This window comes from Antechinus flavipes, chromosome 6 (genome assembly GCF_016432865.1).
Source record: "Antechinus flavipes isolate AdamAnt ecotype Samford, QLD, Australia chromosome 6, AdamAnt_v2, whole genome shotgun sequence".
Lineage (NCBI taxonomy): Eukaryota > Metazoa > Chordata > Mammalia > Dasyuromorphia > Dasyuridae > Antechinus > Antechinus flavipes.
Window position 1 is genome coordinate 31,573,764 of NC_067403.1, and position 20,231 is coordinate 31,593,994.

At 34.1% G+C, this 20,231-nt stretch overlaps 1 protein-coding gene across 1 annotated transcript in view; it reads left to right on the top strand.

Annotated features, from left to right (window-relative positions):
* GRXCR1 (glutaredoxin and cysteine rich domain containing 1) overlaps nucleotides 1–17,391 on the top strand; it is a 101,247-nt gene extending 83,856 nt beyond the window's left edge. Inside the window, exons 3-4 of the mRNA XM_051965547.1 lie at nucleotides 12,444–12,509; nucleotides 17,088–17,391. Coding sequence (XP_051821507.1) covers nucleotides 12,444–12,509; nucleotides 17,088–17,267 — 246 coding nt within the window. The 3' untranslated portion in view covers nucleotides 17,268–17,391. The remainder of the gene's footprint in view (nucleotides 1–12,443; nucleotides 12,510–17,087) is intronic.
* Nucleotides 17,392–20,231: the final 2,840 nt, after the last annotated feature.

Consider the following 20,231-nt stretch of genomic DNA (forward strand, 5'->3'; position numbering starts at 1 on the left):
AAAAAAATTGAGGAAAAACACATTAACAAATAACTGTGTTAATACTGTCTGTATTGATAATTTCATTCTAAATAATGGAGGCTGAGTACTTAACTCTAAATGATGTGACTTACTGGATAGCCGGACTAGGAATCAGAAATTTGTATGTTCAAATCTCACCTTAGGCAATGGGTATGTGATTCTAGTCAAGTCATTTAAACTCTCAGAGCCTGAATTATTTTGTCCATAAAATGGAGATGATAATAATAACTCCTAATTCATGAGGTTGTTAGAAGGATCAAAATAAATAAGGTACATAAAGTATCTTGCTAGCCTTAAGATTTTTATATATAAATATTATTTATTATTATTAATTTTAAATTAAATCATTAGGCTTAAATTAAATAGTATAAACATCTAAATGGTAAACAAAAATATTTCTATTTGTTATATAATATTTAGCATACATAATAATATTATTATATAATATAAAATAATAATATATAAATATAAAATTTTGAATATCATATAAATGATAAATTTTACATTTATCATTTATATGACATTTATTCATACATATTTATATAACATATATAATATATATAAAACCTTAAGGCTAGCAAAATAAAATATAGTATTATATATAATACTATATATAAGATATATATTTACATATACATAAATTTAAAGGAATAAATTGCCTTTATTCTATTAGTTTTATTTTTCCAGTGGAATTTTTATTTGTATCACATGTTTTAAAACAAAATATTTAATTTGAACTGTTATAAAAACTCCATTCAGAAAAAGGCAGCTGGAGTAGCAGTAAATCATTTTGGTGACATCCTTCCTAGTTCTCTGCAGAAGGAATGGATATTACACCGCCATACCTTATGCACTAGGGATTGCTGATAGTCTTACCATATGAGTCCCGTGCACACTGTTGAATTCTCAGGGACTTTATCCAGCTTGTGGTCCATTCACAAATGCATCTGACAGTAATGTATACCATACAGTGAGGCAACCCAATACTCACCTACGAAGCCAATATGAAAAGTAGGTGCGTGTATCTGCAGTAATACGATATCACAGAAAAAGCTCAGGCCTTGAGTAATAAGAGATGGGTTGTGTATTGCCTTAGTCCCTTATTAGCCATGTGACTTTGGGTTAGCCAATCTCCCTGACTCTCGTTTTTGTCATCTGTAAAATGGGTATAGGAAAACACCTACCTTATAGTTCTGGGATGAAGAAAGTACTTTGTAAACTTGAAAGTGACATATAAATGTAGATTATTATAATTTTGAAATGTTTAATGAACTTCTTCAGGTATTTAAATTTATTTTATAATGAGGGATTGATTCTACAACATATTGTGCATATTTTTAATTTCTTCATCCCAGAAATTAGACTTTTGAGCTAGACTATTTAACATTTTTGGGAAATAGTAGCTAGCATTTTATATGGCATTTACTATGTCCAGGAAAGGACTGTTCTAAGAATATTATTTCATTCAATTTTCAAAAACTCCTTTGAGGCGATGCTTTTGTTATCCCCATTTACAGTTGAGGACCAACAAGACAGCCAGAGATTAAATGATTGGGTTAAGTCAAACAGCTAGGAAATATCAGAGGCTGCATTCAGACTTAGCCTTCCTGACTGTCGCCCGAGCACTCTGGCCATTAGCCCCTTGGCTGCCCCTTGGATGAAAGCATAGACCTTTTGCTTTGGCTTAAATGCCTTGAATGAATGTACAAATGGCTGTTGTTTGTCCTCTATTCTCCGGACATCAGGGAAGTGACTTCATGACATGGAAATGAATTCAGGATTGAAGAGAGGGAAGGTTGGGCCAGGTCCCCTGCCTCAGCTCCCCCCTCCGGAGCCCTTGGAGTCCAGAGATGAGGGCAGGACCGTGCGGAGAGTGAGAGCTCAGCCTTGCTAGGCTAAAGTCTTTAGCAGGATTCAGTCAGCCTAAGTATAGATGATGTAAAGTCAATGAGTCACATCTGGCCTGATTAACTTGCAGGTGACACAAAATCAGGATAGCCAACATATCGGACAATAAACTCGGGATTTGGGAAAGTCTTGATGGACCAAAATAACAGGTTAAATATAGTAATGTCAGATTTAATAGTGAGAAATGTGAAAGTCTTATGTTTGGGTTAAAAAAATCAGCTTCACAAGTAGAGATGCAGGAGTTTGGGCAAACCTTAGTTTGAGTGGAAAAAAGTGTTTGGGGTCTTGAGATGCATTAATAAGGAAATAGTGCACTTAATTAGGGGGCAGGGGATTGGGACTGCGATAGTGTCATTATGAGTAGTCGCATTTTAGGAAGGACACTGACAGACCGGAGCACATTCAGAAGGCTGTAAGAGAAACAAAGACTGGTGGAATGAGATTTGGAATATTTGGCTTGGGGATGAAAAGATTAAGGGGATAAGGATATGTTTCTTCAAGTATTTGAAGGTCTGTGATCCAGAACTCTGATCTATAAACGTTTTTGGGCCAGGTAGATCATCGATAAAAACAAAATGTGCAATTTTCCTTCAACTTCTCCTTAAATGTTCAGCCCAAAACCAAATGCTACCTTTTCCCTTAAAATGGTGTTTGATGGCCATTCTACCCTTGCCTTCCTCCAAAATTGACTAATATACATTCTGTCTCTATCTGGATTGTATGCATGTGTGTGGTTTTGTCCTGTTAGAATGTAAGCTCATCTAAAACAGGGACTTTTTCATTTGGGTCTTTATATATATATATATTATATGTGTTATATATATATGTAATATATATATATTATATGTGTGTGTGTGTGTGTGTGTGTGTGTGTGTGTGTGTAGTGTTAGCTCATCTAAAATGGGGACTTTTTCATTTGGGTCCTTATATATGTTATATACATATAACATATAATATATATACACATATATAATATAATATATAAATATACATATTATAAATATTACACACACACACACACACACACATATGTATGTATTTCTGACACATTACCTGGCACAGAGTAGACACCTCATAAATACTTGTTGATTGCCTCCCCCGTCTGCTGAGTCCAGACTGCCATTAATCTCCCTTTCCTCCCTCTTCCCTTTTCATTAAGTCATTATCTTTTACCACCATCAAATACTTGCCTCATTCTTTGAGGAAGAAGTAAAGAATCTGTATTGTAAACTAGGTGCAGCCTCCCCTAGAGCAAGAGATAGACTTGTTCTGTTTGTGCTCACAAGGGAGAACCAGAAATAATGGGGAAAACTTGCCCAGGGGCAATTTTATCTCTGTTTTAGGGGAAAAACCCAAGGGGAAGAACTTGAAAGAACTTGCAAAGGCTATGGGCTTTGGGTTCTCCATCACTGACAATCACAAAGGTATGGATGACCATTTGTGGGAAATGCAGTGGAGAGGATGCTGGGTCTTGGACCAGATGTCTTCCCTCCCAACTCCAATTCTGTGATTTTACTGAGAGACTTTACAGATCAGTTGACCTCTGTTAAGGTACAGTGTGTGGTTATTTATTCAGAATTATTTTGCCCATGTCCGAGGGCAACTCTGAATAGTGGAAGGCTGAACTAGCAAGCTTCAAACTAAGTGTTATTCCACCTGAAGAAAATGGGAAATTCTGAATCATGATCAAGTTATCAGAGCTCGAAGAAGTCCTTAGAGAGCATTAATCTAATTCCTGATCTCAAAAGTCAGCTTTTTGAAGACTTAACTTTAGACTTGAGGAACTGGAGACCCTGATTAAGTCATGTGTCTAAGATTATTATTATATATTTTTTTTTTTACTAAAGACTATGAATAACATTCAAACTCATCTTCACCAACTCCAAACCCGGCTTTCTTTGCACTTTTGCAGGCTGTCACATTTAAGTATGATTTGTCTTAGCTCTTGATTTGAAGGATTTTTCATGAGAATGTACCTCTGAAATTATAATAGAAATGAAATAGGGAACATGATTTGATTTACAAAATCTTGATTTACATGCAACATTTTGAGGATAGATCTGCTACAGAGACTTAAATCTTCTGATGTCTGGTTGTCTGTGATATCATGAATATTTCTGGATTTAAAAATACATTATGCCAAAATTGGGGTAGTTTAAGCTAAAACATCTTTTTCAACTCTCATTTTATATGTAATTAATACAGTATTTTTGAGACAATTTAGTTGGACTTTGATAAAGATAAGAATGCGTTGATTTTGTTACTGTAGAATATTAAAATTTTATAAACCTCAAAGGAGAGAGATAGGATGGGTTAGTGGTAGAGGACTGACCTTGGAGTCACCTCTAAAATATCCTGCTGTTGGTAGCATAGAAAAGCTACTCTGCGTATTCCCAGGCAACTTTCTGATTGTAAGTTATAGAAGAGCAATAGTTGAGGGAATTACCACACTGGGAATTCCCAACACTGATGAAATTACAAGACTGAACCAAAAAAAAAAAAAGATAAAAAGTAAATGAACCCTATAATTTATTTAACAATATTATTTGAATAGTGTACTTTTGTTTAAACGATGCAGACATTTTGATGAATAATTGGGAAATCCTATTTGTGCGATATCTTTCACTAATCTGAGACCATCACATTTGGCTATTTTTTTTGCTTTGAAAAATTTTGTCAACTTTTTAATTAAATATTCTTAAAGTATAAAAAAAGTAGACATCCCAAAAAATAGAAATTGATTTTGAGAAATTGGCATCCTTAATTGGAATGTTTTAATGATGATTATCATGCATTCAAATGTACAAAAATATAAACAACTGGGTAATACTTTCACTAATTTGAAATCACCACATTTGGCTATGGCAACTTTTGTATTTTTTGCTTTGAAAAATATTGTAAGCTTTTTATTAAATATTCTTAAAGTATAAAAAATAGACATCCCTAAAATATAGATTAATTTTGAGAAGTTGGCACCTTTCATTAGAATGTTTTAATGATGATTATCATGCATTCTAATGCATAAGACATATAAAAAACTGTGTAATACCTTTCACTAGTCTGAAATAAATCACATCTAGTTATGACATCTTTTTATTTTTTGCTTTGAAAAATTTTGTCAACTTTTTATTAAATATTCTTAAAATATAAAAAGTAGACATCCCTAAAATATAGATTAATTTTGGGAAGTTGGCACCTTTAATTAGAATGTTTTAGTGATGATTATCATGCAGTGTAATGATTACACCAGTGACACCTGGCTAGAATAACATCTTGACTAGAAAATATTAATTCATAAAACATGTCACAAATATACAAAGAATGAATACTCTTTTACTAATAAAACATCTAGCAACCAACATATGAATAAGCATGTAAATATGCATACATAGGCATATATATATGTAAAAATGCATGTGCAAAGCCTGAGTATTTGTGACATATTTATAAACGTACTTATAATCTGTACCACATTTAGATGCAATTCTGGAGATTGCATCACTTTATCAATTGACAACAATTTTTAAAACACCTACCACTTGCTAGACATTGATAATATGAAGAAGATATTTTAACTGTTTTTGAGAAGCGTAATTTCTGTTGGCCAAAATATGCATGCATGTGTGTTTGTATGTGTAAATCAATACAAAGTTATTTGCAAGGTGAAGGGCCCTTGCTGTTTAGAGGGTCAGGATCAGGAAAGGTATTTGTCAACTATGTTATGTATCAGGCACTGTCCTAAGAACTGACATATAGAAGATAGTACTTCAACCAAGTTTTGAAGAAAATGAGAATCAGAGGCATTCTAATTGGTGGAGTCATGGGGGACAACCAGTACAAAAATTTGGAGGATATATTGTCATATGTGAGGGATATCAAGAATGCTAATTTGGCTGGACCATAAACTGGGAAGAAGAATAATGCATATTAAGTCTGGAAAGGTGGATTGGGATCAAGCTATGAAGGGCTTTAATAAACAAAAGGATAATTTTATATTTTATAGTACTAACAATAGGGAGCCCTTAGAGTTTATTGAATAGGTGAGTTAAATAGTTGTTTTAGGAAAACAATATGATTAGCAGTGTGGATGATGAATTGGTGGAGAAAGTTGAATCAGGAAGATCAAAGGAGGGCAATTGCAGTGCTCTAATTGAGGGGTGCTGAAGGGCTGAATTAGTGTGATGACTATATACTAACTATAGAGAGGGGGACACTTGCAAGAGACATTTATTTTTATCAGAACCAAAGGATTTGGCAACTAATTATATAACTAACTAAATATGGGAGGTGAAGGAAAAATTAAATATAAAGTCAATTCTATAAACAGGGTAGATAATGGTGATCTCAATAGGGATGATCAAAGTATAGCCGTGAAGAAAAGTTTGAGTATGATGTTCTGTTGTTTTCGCCTATTTAAATAGCATAAGAACCATGATTTGAATGGATAAAGTCTCCATTAGACAGCACCCAATAAATGGTAGAGTGAAATTCCGAGAGGGAGAAGGTAAAGACTCCTTGTCTATTTGAACATGCTTTTCTATATTGCCTTCTCCATGTGTGTGGGGTCTGGGAAATAACCAATGACAAAAAAAATCATAATTAGAGTAGAAAATAATTATGAGCAAATTCATAAATTCTGCTCCTCTTTGTGCTAACTATATTATCTTATTGGTAGGTTGGCCAGTAGACAATGAATAATTTAACCAGGGCAGCACAGAAAAGAAATGAAAATTTTAAAATATTCTTCAGTCATTCTCTTTCCATATTGGCAATGGCAAAGCATCAGAAAATGAGGCAGAGCGTTCTAAGAAACACATTTTAAGACCAGCTATAATCCTTAACTCGACCATGATATCTTTGCCACACAATCAATATATTTTCATATTAATTTAATCAACTCGGTTCTAACATTCTCATCATAAACCAAATCAGAAAACTCAGTAAAGTTGCTAAAAGGCAGGATGGCTCAGAGGTTCTCTTTGGAGATCGAACAAAGGACTTGGTTGAGTTGGTTTCATTCTATGCTCAAAGGCAATTAAAATGATAATTTCACAAGGCACTTGCTCATCTTGTCTTGTACTGCTCATATTGAACATCAGCAAAAAGGGCACAAAGATGTTAATTGCAACTTATGCATCAACATCTGCTTCAGAGAATGAATAGGTAAAGAAATCCTTCTAAGAAATTAACAAATCCCTATAATCGAGTCTGCACAGTGATTTCAATTTTAAGATGAGTATAAGGGAGGATAAGGAAAATATATTGGAAAACAAAGGAAAAATGGACTACTTGGAAACTTCACAATAATATATATCTTTTTTTTTTTCCAAGAAGAGATTTGGAAACCACTATTCTTGGAAAGACACATCACAAAATTAACTACTTATATGAATATGCAGGGAATGAATGATGACTCATTGATATGGGAGTTATATTAGAACCAGTTATTTGTGCTCTATGAGGCTATCAATGAGATTAAGGTCAAAATCAAGATCAAATTGGAGGAAAGAATAATGATGAGATGAAGACATTGCATGTAATTACAAGAAATTAAACTTGACCTATTCAAACAAGATAGTAATACTAATTAATTAGAAATGGAAAAACAACCAAAATTTGACTTTACAAAATTATACTTTATTATTTTTTAAAAATTTATTATTTTTAACACACATTGCTTTATGAATCATGTTGGGAGAGAAAAATCAGAACAAAAGGGAAAAAGCATGGGAGAGAAAAAGAAATGAACATAGCATATGTTGATTTACCTTCAGTCTCCTTAGTTCTTTTTCTGGATGCAGATGGCATTTTCTATCCAAAGTCTATTGGGATTGCCTTGGATCACTGAACCACTGAGAAGAATCAAATCTTTCACAGTTGATCGTCACACATTCTTGCTGTTTTCATGTACAATGTATTCCTGGTTCTGCTTGCTTTACTTAGCCTATTTGTGTAAATCTTTCCAGGTCTTTCTAAAATCAGCTTGTTCATCGTTTTTAGAGATCAATAACATTCCATTATCTTCATATACCACAATTTGTTCATCCATTCCCCAATTGATGACATCTACTCATTTTCTAATTCTTTGCTACAAAAAGAACTGCTAAAATATTTTTGCACATGTGGGTCCTTTTTATTTCCTTTATGATTTCCTTGGGATACAGATGCAGCCAAAATGGTAGGATTATTTTACAACTCCACCAATAATGCATTAGTGTCCCAGTTTTCCCAAATTCCCTCCAACACTTATCATTATCTTTTTATGTCATCATTGCCAATCTGAGAGGTGTGAGATGGTAAATCAGAGTTGTTTTAATTTGCATTTCTCTAATCAATAGTGGCTTAGAGCATTTTTCATATCACTACAAATGGTTTTAATTTCATCATCTGAAAATTATCTATTCAATCTTTTGACCATTTATCAATTGGGAATTGATTTGTATTTTTATAAATTTGACACAGTTCTTTACATATTTTAGAAATGAGACCTTTGTCAGAAATCATTGTAAAGATTTCCCCCCAGCTTTTAATCTTATCTCTGTTGCTTTTGTTTGTGCAAAATCTTTTTAATTTAATGTAATCAAAGTTGTCCATTTTGCATTTCATAATGTTTTCGAGTTCTTTTTTGGTCATAAATTCCTCCTTTCTCCAAAGATCTGATAAGTATATCATCCCTTGCTCTCCTTTTTGTTCCTAGTATTATCCTTTATGCCCAAATCATGTACCTTTTTAAAAAATAAATTCAACCATTGTGGAAACACATAGATCTATTCCAGCCCCCTTGTATATTTTTATTAAAGACCAAAATGAATGTATAGTTTTTTTTTTGGTCAGCTTTGCAGATGGTACTTGGAAGTCTATCCTGTCAATCAAAAGACTATCAACCAAAGATTACCACTAATTAAAACATTGACAAAGTTTAATAAAGCCAAGTGAAATGATCTATACCTGGGCTCAAAAAATTAGCTGAATAAATAAAAGATGGAAGAAATTTGACTGGAAAAGAATTCATATGAAAAATGTTCAAAATTTAAATAACATTTTCTTCTCCCCTCTCCCCAAAAGCTAATGTAATAAAACTTTAGGTTTCAATTAGTGAAGCATAACATCCAGAATGAGATGACAAAGGAAGTTTCACTGTATTTTGCTCTATTTTGATCATTTATGGAAATCATTTGTGTTCAGTTCTAGGTTTCATGTGTTAGGAAGTTGATGATCTGCAGTTTATGCAGTATGGAATGATCAGGAAACTTTAAAGTCCTTTGAATTCATTGAAAAATTTACTGATGCTTAATATAGATAAGGAAAACTCAAAAGGGACTTTGACTTAAGTATTCTATGTTCTAGCCAAGCTGACTTACTTGCAGTTCCTTTAATTCAGCTGTCCATTTCTAACCATTGTGCTTTTGCATAGTCTATCTCCCATCCATGGAAAATACTTTCTTCTCAGTTCCTCATTGAGTTGCTATTTTTCTTCAAGGTTCAGCTCACAATGCCATTTCCTACTGGAAGCCTTTTGATTCTCTTGGTATTTAGTGTTCCCTTTCTCATCAAATTATATATCAAATTATCTATTTCACCCTCCTTCCCTCCCCTTCACCCCACCAGCGATATGTAAACTCCTTGAAGGCACAGGTTTTGTTTTTTTCGTTTGTTATATTAGCACCATAAATACAATAAATGGTCATTGGATTAGATTAGTTTGGCTGCTATGTTGAAGAGGGGTAAGAATTTATTTACTTGATCTAAAAAAGCAGAGCCAGGAGAACTGGGCAGAAATTATAGATAAGGAGAATTTAAACTTCATGAGTTGTTGATTCACAAAGAAGAAAGTTGAGGCTTATGTGAAGAAATATTTTCAAAAACTAATTATTCCAAGGTTGAATGAACTGCCTCAAGAGGTGATAAACTCTTGGAGATCTTCAAGTAGAAACCAGATGACCACATTTTGGGAGTTTTACAGTTTTACCTTTCATGGATATGTTGGATTAGAATGATGCTGATTTCCATCCCAACTATTCATTTTGTGATTCTTCTCCAATCCCAGGAATCTCTTTTTCTGTTTATGCCTATTAATTTATCCATTCTTTAAGAATCACCTTAAATGCCATTTTCATGGAGCATTCCTCATCACTCTTCAACTTCTTTCCTCTTTTAAACTTAACTCGACAAATATTTATTAAGCACCTGTTTTGTACAAGGCATCTTGCTGGATAAGTAGAAAGACGAACTTTTGATAAGATTTAAAATGATTTTCATGTTTGATGAGTAAGAATTAGGAAAACTATAATAGAAAAGTATTTTACTCTTACATGTATAATTATGAGCAAAGAAAATTTAAAAAATATACCAGAAAAATGCATAATTGAATAAAAAAGATGTGAAACAAAACCCCATGTGATCTTTACTGATGGGGAGTGGTGGTTAGGGAAAGTCTATGGAGATAATCTAACTCTCATCTTTGTACCTCGATGAATGAGTTTAAAATGCTTTTTTACATGAATTATATTTATTGTGCACATCTTATTTTCCCAGTTAGCCTATAAACTCCCTATAGGTAGGAGACATGTTTTATTTATCTTTGTATATCCCATACTATACCATGCAAAGGGTCAAACTCTAGAGAATGTGTTTAATAAATATTGATTGAATAAATAAATCCAGCTCAGGTTCAGTGTGACACTGAGGAAAAGAACGGGAAAAGTTTTATGGGTACTTTGGTGCATTCATTTTATTTGTAGTCATTTCAGCATCTTTCCTTCTACAGGAGAGAAATGAGCCACATTCTTTCATTACTGCCTTAGTTCAAACTGCCCAGATCCCTAGAGGTTTTCCTATTTCATTTTTTTTTTTTGCTAACTCTTAAAAGAAATAGAATGTAACAGAACTAAAATATTATCAGTCATTAGTGAGTTTTTGCCTGTAATGTTGTGTCATGATATTTTCATTACCTTCAGACTTACTTTATTACACATTAGGTATGTTAGGACCAAACTTCAGCTAAACCATCAACAATTTTTTAATAGCTTGCTTCTTCTTCTTATACACATTTGCTACCGCATTGCATATTCATTCATTGCATTTCTGACATATTAACTCACCATTTCTCTCTGATGATTAAGGAGGCATGAAGCATCTAGGATATACTGAAGTGAAAAGAAATCAAGATACCAGTTAGTTATAAATCATTCTAGCAAATGCCTTCTAATGGAAATCCTACCCTGCTTGAATCCCACCTATGTCACAAAACTCTCTCTCTCTCTCTCTCTCTCTCTCTCTCTCTCTCTCTCTCTCTCATTCTCTTTCGCTCTCTTTCTCTCTCTCTCCCGGAGAAAGGGCTTCTTTCAGCTGAAATCCACTTGATATTTAAGTGACTGCTGTTTATCAATCAATACTATGTACCATATAAGCCCTGCCTTCCTGCAATTCTATTATATACATATATATACATACACACACACTATTATAATATCAATTGCACACATATAAAATATACTAAGTAGATGTAAACTCATTTTTCAGGTAAGAGTGAGAAATTAAATGGGTCTCATTTATAGAGTAACACTTGAACTGAGCTTCAAAGGAAGCTAGCTATTCTAAGAGCCAGAGGTGAAGAAGGAGTGGATTTTGGATTTAGGGGGCAGATAGCTCATAGGAAGGGAGAGAGTTGGAATGTAAAAGATCCTGTGTTCAGGTTTAACACCCTGTTCCAACGTGTAACTCATTTTAAACTTAGAAGACAATATATGGTCTCTCAGATTCCATTGTTTTGTTTTGTTTTTCTCTTTAGTTTTAGGAAGTTTGCTTTATATGAAAAATTCTAAGTCGAGTCACAATTGTCCTGAGCTTCTAGTTATGAAAAAATCCCAACACATAGGCAGAAGTTGTGTTCTCTGTGAAACTTTACATTTTTCAACTTCTAAACCCTCAGCTTCTTTGTAGTTGAGGCAAATTACTGGAAGCACTTGTTTAATAAAATAGTTGATTATATTTTGGTATCTGTGGGTAATTACACTGAAAAGTATACTTGTTTAATAAAATAGTTGATTATATTTTGGTATCTGTGGGTAATTGCACTGAAAAGTCATAATAGGGCATGATGTACAAACAAATCCATAGCTCATTTTTTTTGCTCACCACTTTGTATTATTATATTTTATGCTTTTATCTTATCCCAACTAGTTTATAAGTTTCAAGAGGACTGATACTATACTTATTTTTTTTTCTTCCTTAGCCTTATACTGTGACTTTTGAGTAATGGGCACTTAATGAACAAGTAGATTCATCATTAAAAAGCTGATCTGCTTTTCCTACTGTATATGTTAAGTGGTGACCTTAATTAGTCGATTAATTTAATTTCAGTCCCCCCATCCCCGTGTTTTTAGTTCCAATGCTTGCTGAATGTGCACACATATACTACCTCTACCTGTTCAGAATAAGCATTTAACTTCACAATGTGGCATTTTACTTTTTGAAAAACTAACAATAAGGGTTTTCTTTTTTCATATTTATAGGGTGCTGAGAAAATTTTGTCAATGAATGAGTCAGGTGAACTGCAAGACCTCTTAACTAAAATCGAGGTAATTGTAAATTTTAACAAATTTTTTTATAAATAACAATCTAAAGGTATTTAATTGTCTCCTTTCTCAATTCACATTGTATTCTCTATTAGAATATAAGTTACTTGATGAAAGGTTCAGTCTCTTATTATTGTCATTTTATTTTTCTTTATTGTTTGTAATCCCAGTTCTTAATATATTATCTTGTACATAAGAGGTGCTTCATAAATATTTGTTCAATTTAATTCATAGGAAGGGGGGAGAAATATTTATATCTAAAAATAGGTGTGCATATGTACATGTATATAGATATACCTGTGTATAGGTACACACAGGTGTATATATGTCTGTATGTGTTTGAATGTATTATGTACATAATACACATATGTCTATATATATCTATGTATGTTTGTATATGTATATATCTATGACTGTAGGTGAGTATATCTCTCTATATAATACTTACACATACATATACACAGTAAGAGACTATTTCCTTTTGACGTTTGTTTGGTCAGACTCTAGGACAATATCTTCTACATGGCAGATGCTTCCTAAATGCTTGTTGAGGGAATCAGGTTAGTCGTTTCCACATTATCCTCCTCATGGCACATCCGTGCCTAATTTATAGACTTAATTTCTTTGAGCTTCCTAAAAGCAGGTCACCTCAGGGTCTGCCTGCAGAATATCTGATCTGTGTTTTTCATAGCACAGAATCTTTTGCTCAAGGTAAACACTTGACCCTTATGCTGAGAAGATAAAGCCAAAGAGAGGTTTATAAAGTAGCTCGATGCTAAGAATTCATTAGAGAGATAAAGATGTTTCTGTTGGATAAACCCTGAAAAGATGTGATTGGTCACTCCATAAATTCAAATATGATGCTCTTGTAGCAGAATTCTAAGGAGAGTTCTGGGATGTATTGGACCACCACTAGAAACTTAGATGTCTTCCTTACATGGCACAGCCTTGCTACTGGAACTTATTCTTTCTTATATTTTTTATCTACTTTGGATTACTTAGAATTTCTCTAAAATACATGAGGACTAAGTCTAGACCAAGCTAGACTTCTTGCCTTCTTCAGAACGTACATCGTGTTCTACAAAGAGGAAGTACTTGATAAAGGTTCTCAGGAGGAAGACTATAGAGCTGAAGAAGACCTTAGTGTGCCTCTAATCCAACTCTCCCATTTTACGGACAAATTAACTGTGCTCCATAGAGGCGAAATGGTTTATCATGGTGACCATGGTAGGAAGTAGAAAATCAAGGATCCAAAGAGTACAGAACAACTGGTGGACTTGGAATCATGGGACATGAATTCAAATCCTATTTCAACTACCTATTACCTGCTTAACTTGGAAAAGTCATTCCTATTCTCCCTTAGATTTTTTCATATCCAAAATTTTGGGGTTGGACCAAATGAACATGAAGGTCCCTTTTTACTTTCAAACTATAGTCTTGTCAAAACCTTGATCCTTTTAACTATAAATCCTTCACCCTTTCCACTGTACCAAAGTTATTATGATTGCATTTAATCAGCAGAACTAATTACATTACATTTTCAATTTCATATCAACTAGGATTGCCATGTGAAAAGTACATTTGATAAATAGCAATATTCCAATATTCCAAATAATTGTATGTAGTCTATTACTTGTCTTATTACATAGAACTATCATATGTTTGTGATATCTTCATATCAATGAAGCATTAGGATATGTTATGAGTCAGAGGTTAATTTATTATTATATTATTTTATAATATACATTATATACACAACATATATTATAATGTACAACATACATTATATATATCATATATACATAATATATTATTATATATTATAAATCATAAGTTAATTTATTGTTATAAAATTCCTCGGGGGGTTTCTAATAGACAAAGCTGTAACTGGATTGAAGCTCAGTCTAAAGCATCAAAATTTAGAGGCTGCTGAGGGCATTTGTTTTCTTTCAGGAGGCAAAAATTGGATCATGGATGCTATGAAAATAATTTATAAAATAAGAAATCACTAAGTAGCGTGCTTTTTCCTCTTCAGTAATCATAGCCCAGATGCATTCTTCTTCCATCCAGTCCTATCGTGCAATTGACCTCCTGGTTTCCCAGGATTCTTGTGTCTCCCACTGAACTTTCTGTCTTTAGGTTTGAGTTCTTGAGGTCTCCCTTCTCCTTTTTCTTCCTCTATTCAATTCAATTTATCTTTCAAAGGTTACTTGAGGATATCTTTCATACAGCTGGTGATTTTGTGATGCTTGCTCTAGGCATCCAAATTGCTCATTATAGCTCTGTTATCAGGAATTTAGACCAAAAGCTGGAAGATTAAGTATCTAAGGGAGGTACTTAGGGGAACCCTGAGAATTTATTACATAAATAATGTTGTCTAAAGCAAGCACATCTGGGAGTAGATTATGAATGTTCTCATCAGTAACTGATACTATTTCTTACTTTTAAAAGATTAATTGGAATTGTAGAATCCCTATTGCCCCATCCCTTCCAGAGGGGAATGGGACTGCCACGTGCTGGTAAACAAGGGCCAGATGGTACCACCCTCCTGTGGAAAAAGGAGCAAGGATTTAGCCCTGACCCAAAGAAGGGAAGCCCAGAAATCACTTCACACCAAACAATAACATCAGGCAGGAGAAGAGGGAGATATTAAATGAGTCTGAAGCAGTGGTTTAAAATCATCACTACATAGTTAAGGAGGACACATTCGAAAGGGGAGTGGAAAGTCTTATTATAATGGGGGTTTATCTTCCTTGCACAGTGGTGCTATATTAGCCACTCTTAGTGGTCCAGTTTATTAGTATTGCTATGGTTACAGACTGGGTTCTTATTATTTTTACACCGTGTTCTGGTTCAAAGAAGATCCAATCGAGGGGTTTTATTATTGGAAATACCAGAAACCTTGAATCTGAATGCTATTTCACCTCTAATAGATAAGAGTCTTTTGCCTTATTACTTAACTCTTGCTTACCACTTCATGGAAGCTTGGTGACTCGATGGTTAGAACTCTGGGACTGGAGTTAGAAAAACCTCAGTTCAGGTCCAGACAATGACTGGATGTGTGATTCTAGATGAGTCACTTAACATGTCAGCCCCAGTTTTCTCAGTTGTAAAATAGGATAATAGCATCTCCCTTTCAGGATTGTTGAGAGGGTCAAAAACTAACATGGGTAGAACATTTAACCCAGTGCTTGGAGCACAGTAGGGCATTTTCATTGTCCCTTTCATATAATTTGATTCAAATTGAAACTCATCTAGTAAATAAGCAGATAATTATTTTTCATCTATCTGCTTGGGTAGAAAAAAAGAGAAAATGATGATCGGTAAGATTTAGGTGACTTAGGTAGCACAGACACTTAATCAACAACCAATCAGTAAGTCAGACTGAGTAATTTTGAGAATAACAGACCTTCACTTGTTTGATAAATGTGTTTTGTCACACGATGTAGGTGAATGTTGTATTACATAATAAATGTATTCCTAAAAAGTTGTAGAGTACATGTACCCAAAGTCTCAATGAAATTTAAAATTTTAATAGCCCCAAACTACACTACGTTTTTAAGATATCTTGCAGAGATTTAATGTGTTATAAATCAAATAGTTTCCAGAAAGGATTAATTGACCATTTTGGATATCTATTCTTCAATTTTGAAGCAAAACATCTGTTCAGTTGTACTGACAGGACTGAGTAGCATTAACTATCTGTTTGCCCTCTTGACCTTTCCATTATTCAGTTTCCACACATATAAAATAAGATTGATAATGTCTGCTTTATATTGACTATGACGAATACTCACGGATGTAATCTATTTGAAAAAGCTTAGAAAGTATGGAGGGCTTATACCAACATGTCATCTGATTACAGTTAGGATTCTTCAATAGATAATGTCATCTAACACTGTACTTTTTAAGTTCATTCCCTACTTCTTCCCACTGCTTCCTAATTTTTCTATCTAAAGAAAATTTTGGGATGCCTGATAATTAAAGCAGAGTCTCATCAAAATGAGACTCTTACTAAGATGAGTAGTCCTCTTTTAGTGTAAACAATTAACTTTTTTCCATAGCCATTTTTAAAATCCACATTTTTGTAGATTGAGTTTTTCCAAGTGGGGCCCATCTCTAACTTAATTTATCTAAAGTTTAGACCTTATAAAACACATTCCTATGCCTAAAATTTGAAATCAATTTAATGCAAATATTATTAGTATCTTTTAGATGAAGAAATTGATGTTCACAGAAAAGGTGTGAAGTTTTCCACACTTCCCATTTTGAGCAATCTTATCCCTGTTCCAGATATAATGACTAGCCAATAATTTCCATTCTTTTCACATCTTCTGAGAGATGTTGTTTATTTAAAAATGAGTTGGAAAGGGAGGAACGAAAAGCAATATGCTCGGGAGGGAATTAGCCAAAGTCTTGCCTTCTTGGTACACTATGGAGAGTTTGTAAGAACCGGTTTCAAAGACCATTTTAAGATGTGATTGTTTTCCAAACCCTGTTGATGTGTGTGTGGGGGGTATCCCAAAGGATTGGAAACACGGGCCATTCTAACGCTTTTTGTTTCTCTCTATGTGCTTGCAGAGAGTTCAGCATCCACATGAATGTCCTTCCTGTGGGGGCTTTGGCTTCCTTCCTTGTTCAGTGTGCCATGGAAGCAAGATGTCAGTGTTTCGGAACTGCTTTACAGACTCTTTCAAAGCCCTGAAATGCACAGCTTGTAACGAAAACGGACTGCAGCGCTGTAGGAGTTGCACAAGCTAGAAACATCTTCCAATACGGAGCCTCATTTTATTAACACCGCTCGAGAGTTTGTAATATTCTTTTTTAACGGTAATGTTTATGGGATAATTAATAAACTTCATTTGTAATAATCATTGAATCTTCACTGAAGTCACTGCAGTCAACTATTTCCTAAATGTTAAGAAAGAGACACGTGCTATTCACAAAATGCCCAAGGCTGGATTCTCTGTTTAATCACCCAGAGGGTGATGCTGTTCAGTCCCCTGACACGGTTCCCTGAGTGTGCTCCTTGTCAAAGATTACATCACCAGTCACTCTCTTCAGCTCTCAGAGACCTGGCTACCTCCCTCCCTTTAGCTCTCTCCCTTCTGTGTTTGGTGATACTTGTTTTGTCTTCTGCCTCCAAGGGTTTAATGTGAATTTATGTGCTTGGGTGAGAACCATTCATTCGGTGAAACTCAACTCTTCATTCTGTCGAAACTACTTCCAAGGAAATTGTTTTTATAAAAACACATTCACAGGAAGTTCATCTATAAAATGAAGTGCAAAAATCTCACCCTATGTAAAATCCATTCTAGATCTATAGATTATATGCAGAAACATATAGCACGTACATGTGCTTGCTTTCCATGGAAAACTAACATAGATAGCAAAGAATACTAGTGCAGTAAGAAAGCAAATTGCACAACAAACATCCGGGCCTTAAATAATAATAGCATTATACACACTTGCCTAAATGCCTGCATGAACTACAACAAAAGGTACCTTTTGACTATATGGGAAAGCCACTTTCCATTTCTTTTAATGAACTATTAGGAACTTTGGCAACTGGCTGAATTGAGTTCTCCTATGTCCTCCTGAATTTGAGGATGGTCTCTTTGGTCCACACTTTATGTATGACCTTAGTTTCCAAGAAGCCTCAAAAATTGAAGGCAAAAAAAAGTGCTTGTTCTGATTCTGGTCTTCCCTTCCCAGCTCCCTTCTATGTGGTAGTTCTCCTCCTTATTAGAATATAAGCTCCTTGAGGGCAGGGCTTACTTAGCAAGCTTTTACTTACATGACTTGTACTTAGCACAGAGCTTGGAACATAGTAAGCACTTCATAAAGGTTTTATGTGTACATACATATACATGTATATATAATACTCACATAACACATATACATATGAACATATAAATGATACACACATTATATTTATATATATATATAAAGTATTTATATATACTTACACACATATGTACACATATATACACACACATATATAAAGTATATATACTTACATACATACATATATACACACATACACACATATATAAAGTATTTATATATACTTACACACACATATATAGATACATATACACACATACACACATATATCCTAATGTCTTTTATATATAGTGAATCTAGTGGATGTATATATGGGTATTCTATATATGTATATAAAGATATATTTATACACACAAACATTTGTTTATATACTAGATACATAGGTATAGGGATATGTACGTACAAATATATGTCCACATTAGGTAATTTTGATTGAGATGTATTTTCTTTGTAATGCATTCAGATTTCTTTGTAGACTGGAAATCTGTCCAGTCTTAAAACTACTTGCTTACTATGGGATGACTTTCCAATGGTCTAACATCTTTTGCATTCTTGGAAATAAAGATTCCCTAGCAGAATTCTATTCTAGTTTCAAAAATCTTGGTAAAAAATTCTAAATATCATGCAATCATTTCTTTCGATAAGAGCTTTTCTGAGGCAATGTCATACCTAGATCTTTCTTAGCTACTCTCTGCACAATGAGACAAACTGCTTATGAATCTCTATGACTTTGAAGACTCCAAAGCACAAGGCAAATGTCACTCCTAGCCAAATATCAATGGGTCTACAACTTGTTTCATCAATGTTCTTACATTAAAAGTGCCACATGTTGGTTCCACGGTGCCTTCTCTCCATGTCCCCGGGTCCTTTAGAATGTCTACTGAGTGATTGATTTTCACAGGCTATGGTCTTCCATGACATGAATAAAATATGGTTTTAAACTCCTTGGTTCCTGTCAAGGCTGACACCTCCTTGAGATGCTTGCTTTCAATGTTCTGTCAGAAAAGAGAAAAACATACATATATCTATACATATGTATAGATGTATGTGCATCTATCTATCTATCCATCCATCCATCCATCCATCCATCTATATCACTATATTTAGGCAATTGCAGGAGATTTCTGGTTCCTGGTTGTATGTATACTTTCTGGTAAAACAGCTGATCGAACCAGGATGTTGCTTACTACCTCCTTCTAGATATAAAAAGCCTCTCTGCAGGAGACTTAAAGGCTTGTTGGTACCCAAAATGCCCCAGGGTGCCGCATAAATATCAACATTTATTCTGAGCATGAAGAACTCACTCTTATACTTCATTTTGACAATCTATGGAAGCCTATGAACCCTTGTCAGTATAATGTTTTTAATGGCATAAAATACAATACAAAGAAAACCAATTATATTGAAATGCAGCTATCACAATATGTATTTTTAAAAACTTTAGACCTTAGATTAAGAAGTACTGCTAAAGATATTGTTTTCCTTCTGGTGTCAGTAAAATCTGTCAGATATCCAGTCATTGCTCAGGTATTGCTTTCAAGGCCATGGATCATGACACCTTACAGAGCACCAACTGCTTATCCTGCCTCACCTATGGGATTTGGAAGAACCTCGTTTGTCCCCTTCACATGGCGTACCTTGGGCTGAGCAGAAGCACTTTCTGCACATCCTTTTGAACTTTGCAAGCATTCCAGCCTACGACATAGGCTCCCTTCACTTTGTACCTCTTATCAGGTTGAGAGTTAGCCCTTGAAGACTTTTCATTAGTCGCTGGTTTCTTCATTTTATTCACCTATCATTGTTATCATATTTCAATGGCATATCCTCTCCAGAACTTGAATGATCTCTCTCCAGATAAATGTAGAGACTCTCCTCAGT